Source organism: Belonocnema kinseyi, chromosome 7 (assembly GCF_010883055.1).
Source record: "Belonocnema kinseyi isolate 2016_QV_RU_SX_M_011 chromosome 7, B_treatae_v1, whole genome shotgun sequence".
NCBI lineage: Eukaryota > Metazoa > Arthropoda > Insecta > Hymenoptera > Cynipidae > Belonocnema > Belonocnema kinseyi.
In genome coordinates this window covers 86579757-86584616 of record NC_046663.1, presented here as the reverse complement: position 1 = coordinate 86584616, position 4860 = coordinate 86579757, and the positions used below count along the sequence as shown (strand labels likewise).

The 4860-nt window shown below is 31.0% G+C and overlaps 1 protein-coding gene across 2 annotated transcripts in view; it reads left to right on the top strand.

Moving 5' to 3' along the window:
* Nucleotides 1–3270: 3270 nt before the first annotated feature.
* The window catches only part of LOC117175845 (hydroxyacylglutathione hydrolase, mitochondrial-like), a 65251-nt gene continuing 63661 nt past the window's right edge, over nucleotides 3271–4860 (top strand). For both annotated transcript variants that reach the window (XM_033365630.1, XM_033365628.1), the window contains exon 1: nucleotides 3271–3428. In XM_033365630.1, coding sequence (XP_033221521.1) covers nucleotides 3390–3428 — 39 coding nt within the window. In that variant the 5' untranslated portion in view covers nucleotides 3271–3389. The remainder of the gene's footprint in view (nucleotides 3429–4860) is intronic.

Below are 4860 nucleotides of genomic sequence, written 5' to 3'. Positions count from 1 at the left end.
TGTTTTTGTGCTGAACAAAAATTCAACTGAAAATTTAATTATATAATTTTTTGTTAAAAATTTATCTTTTCTAGTTAAAAATTTATTACCTTTTTCATTGCAAATTGAACTATTTGATTCGAAATATGTTTTTTTTTGCTTGAAAATTGACCGTTTTCAATTAAAATTTCATCTATTTTGTAATTCAATTATTCTTCTTGTTTGAAAATGTATCTATTTTGGTTGAAAATACTTTTTATTTTGTTGTTGATAATTGAACTATTTTGTTACAAATTCAAGTGTTTGCTGAAAATAAATTTTGTATGCTGAACCATGAAATGTATCATCTTCGTTTGCAATTTTTTTTTAATTTGAAACTTGAACAATTTTTCTGAGTTTTTTTTCTTGAATATTGAATTTTCTCAGTTAAAATTCATTATTTTTTGTAGAGAATTATTCTTATTTAAAAAAATGCATCTATTTTAATCAAGAATTCATTTCTTTCGTTGAAAAAAGACTGAATTGTATACTAAAAAAAGGCATTTTTAGTCAAATACATGAAATTTGCACAAAAGAAATTTATTTTCCACCAAGTCTAATTTTCTATACAAAAATTAATGTTTAATCATAGTTAAATTTTCGAGAAAAAAAAAATTAATTTTCTTGTTGAAATTGTTTAATTTATTGAAATTTATTGAAAAATCCTTAGGATATTTTAAAACATCCTAAAATATTTAAAATCCTTTCAAATCCCTTGAAATTTTTCAAAGCTCTTGAAAATTCTTTGAAATTTTAAAAATACCCTAAAATATTCCAAATCCTTTAAAGTCTCATACTAAATTGTTGAAATCAATGGAAAATTCCTTGAAAATTCAAAAATACCCTAAAATAATTCAAATCTTTTACAATTTCATACTGCATTATTGAAATCAATTGAAAATTCCTCGGAACATTTTTTTTAAATTTATGTATTTTATTCCTATGGTGGGGGTAAATCTTAGGCTCGATCTGGTAGCTCTGGGAGCAGCTGATTAGATCTTTATTCGTGAATTCGGGTGAGCTCGGTTCATGTTCGCGCATTTTCGGCTTTACACGAGGCTGGTCTTCGTAGCAGCAAAGTGGGGGAATCTTCTCCCTTCATTCTTGTGTCATTTTACCTCTCGGCTAATTCTTAGGTCGTTTTTGCTCTCGCGTGATTTTACTTTTTTTTTAGTTCGCTTTTGCTCTGAGCGTATCATTTCTATGATTTGGCATCTGTCATATTTTTCTATGGACAATAACCTTCAAAAATACACAATTCCATTCTGCCAAAATAATAGCATCATAGGTGTTTACCTAAGTGGATATGTCGAGTTTCGTTCCAAGTAAATCGCATTTGCGGCATTCGCTGCTTTTCTTATTTCATAAAAAGAAAAAAGCAGTTGAATCTCATCGATTGCTGGTAGAAACTTATGGTGAATATGCTCCAGTGATTAGAACATGTGAGACATGGTTTCGTCAATTTAAAAGTGGAGATTTCGATTTAACAGACAATGAACATCCTGGTGCAGCGAAAAAGTTCGAAGACGAGGAATTGCAGGCGTTATTGGATGAAGACTCAACCCAATCGCAACAACAATTAGCACAACAACTAAATGTGACCCGAGGAGCAATTTGTCAACGTTTAAAAGCCATGGCAAAAATCCAAAAGTATAGAAAATGGGTCACAATCAGTCCCTCAAGTGTGTAATCACAATGAAGTGAAGTTATGATTCCGACAGTCCTGGAAAGTAATTCCGACTTGAAATTCGCAAGCGCAACAGCAAGAAACAGTAATCTTACTCAAAGAGCGCAAGCGCAGCAGCTAGAAAAATTCTTTTTATTGCTTTTTACCACGCTATCGGAATTGGTCACTTCCCACACGCAATACATGCCTCGAAAATCGAACATTACGTGCGTGTGTTGGAAACAATTCTTTTTTTAGCGCTTGAATTTGACAAATGATTATCTTATTATTACGAATATTATTAGAATTAGAGAATTAATTATTATTATATTATAATATTAATAATAATTAATGGCTATTCTACTTATTAGTTTATTATTATTGTTATTATTATTAAAACCAAAGCTACGCGTTTCACCAAAAAATAATTTATATGAAATGAGTATCTCTTTTTTGGACGAATAATTTTTGTATTTCATCTTTTTTCTTATCTTGCATAGTTTGATGGCAAAATGAAATTTTTTATTTTTCAGTATTTTTCACGATGAAAATTTGAATTTTCGATTTTCCAAGAACATTCAAAAAATTGTTATGATAATCTTGTGGAGATTTTTGGAGATCAACGTTTTCCTTCTCTTGACTTTTTTTTCACATCGTGCGCCGTTCGGTTAAAATTGTCATTTACTTTCGATTTTTAAAATTTTTTAAATGCTATAACTCTGACAATATTCTTTTTAACGAAAAAAGTCGTAAAGATAAATTGCTCGACTTTTCAAGTGCTATGGGCAACCGCACATGGAATTTTTAAATCTGAAAAAAACATGATTTTGAAACTGCTAAAAATGCTCTAAACTCTTCTTTAACTTTTATCCAGAATAGCTGGCTAACGAACTTGGCCTTCAGTTTCTGGCATTAAAAGAGTATACCAAAGGCCGGGGGGGGGGGGGGGGGGGGGGAGATCAAATTTTATACTCTCTAGTGAGGATCAGGGGAGTATCTACTCAACGGTACGGGCACCCGAGGTTGGGGGCCCCAAATAAGAATTAATGAATTAAGTTTCTGTTTATTTTCCTAGAAAGCCTCCCCCCGAACAATTATGATACAGGGCCCCCTCAGGCCAGCTGCGCCACTGGTGAGAATGTAAAAATAACTGTCAAGAATTTGTAATATTGTAAACATTTAAAGTTTAATTATTCTAAAAACTTTTCAAATAATGCTTCTTAGAAGTTTTTAAACTGAATGAATTAAAACTTTAAGCGTTACAAATTAAGCGAATACAAATTTTGTTTTAAAATTGAAGTTTTGAAACTGAGTTGAATTTGTTGTTCAAATTGGGCATCACGATTTCAAAAATTCAAAAATTTTAATCTAAAGAGCAAAATTATATAATTTGAAAATCAATGATGAAGCGTTTTTAAAAAAAATTCGAAAAACAAAAAACAATAACTAGAGGAAAAGTATCTTTCGTGACTTCTCCATTTTAGTGATAACGATTCGAGAAATGAATATCGTACGTGTTTGGAGTACACATGCACAGTTGCGCACAGCACACAGTTGCGAATGATGATTCACTGATGCGACATAACACAGTCGCACAGGGCGATGGTGTGTTGTGTTTTGTTAGTGAAGCGTGTAAATACAAATGCAAACGAAGAAAATCCTCACATATGTTCCTTAGATTTGTTTTCGCCACAATTAAGCATAAATGGCCGAAATAAATGACGGCAATCAGTATTCGACATGGGTAAGAAAACAAAACAATAAATACATTTGACAGATACCGAACATAACCTCTCACTCGTAACAAAGTAGCTGTCAAAACTACCCCTCTATTGAGTTTATTTCGACATTCTAAACATTTATAGTGAAGTAAATTAATTTTTTTCTGAAGTTACATATTATTCTATATGTATATCTTTTGCATATGTTAAAGCATTGTTGACGAATTTTTAATTCATTACAAATATTTTAACTTCATTTGTTTATTATGAAAATTTCCGGACATTCTTTTTTCTGCAATGAACATATTGTTTTAGTATTTAAAGTATAATGTTTGAAATATTTTAAACAATTAAATGCAATGTATTTTAGTCTTAACATTTTTTTCTGTATGAGGGTATAGGTTATGGTTATATACGAGAGTGTATACACTATAAAAAATGAAAACGACATTCACAAGCATTTGTAATTTTACGAATAAAATTTTCGGTAATATTACCAGTTTGAGCGTGGTCACTTTTCCACATTGAGATTAGGGATTCTAAAAGCCCGTGAAGTTGGCACCCCAACTCTAGAATGTCAGATTTTTTTATATGGAATCGTTTGGTGGTCGTTTGGTGGTAAACTTTGAAGGTTTGGTGGTCAAAATTTAAAAAGTTATTGATTTTTTAAATTTGGGGTGCCATCTTCACGGTGGCACAGCACTTTTTAATATTTTCAAAACATTCTTTTTGGTGTCGTTTGGTGGTCGTTTGGTGGTATTTGGTAGTCAACCGTGAACGTTTGGTGGTCAAAATAAAAAAAGTTATCGTGTTTTCAAAATTGGTGCGTCAACTTCCGTTAGCACCCCACTTCAATTTTATTTTTTAATTCCTTATGACATCGTTTGGTGGTCATTTGTTGGTGTTTGGTAGTGATTTCTGAACTTTTAGTGGTCGAAATTACAGGATATATCGTATCTTTTAGAAAATACATGTGGCCCGTGATGGGACTCTGCGCATGCTTATGCGCATGTGTAATTGGTGCGAAATTTTAATTTTAAAATGCTCTTTTTCAATGTGAACGCTGTTTGGCAAGCATAATTGTACATAATTGTAGTTTTTAAGTTTTCGAACATTATAGGTTTTATTATTTTTGAAATCTGAACTCTCTTATTATTATATATTTTAAGTTTTTCGACTTTTAATTACAAGGTAATCTTTGGAAATTGACTCAAAGTCCTGGTCCGGAAACTTCATTAAGGCAATGTACATTGAAATAAGTTCCTTTACTGTAAACTAAATCAAACAATACTTAAAAAGACAACAGTAACAGAACCATAATTCAGTATCAATTTGAAAAAAAATTAAGAGTCGTTTAAACGCTTTCTAATAGTAGTTTCATATAGAGTTATCTGGATTTCTCTATTCTGCAGCGAAAATATTTGCAATGAGAAGCTAATAAGTTTTTATCCTTCA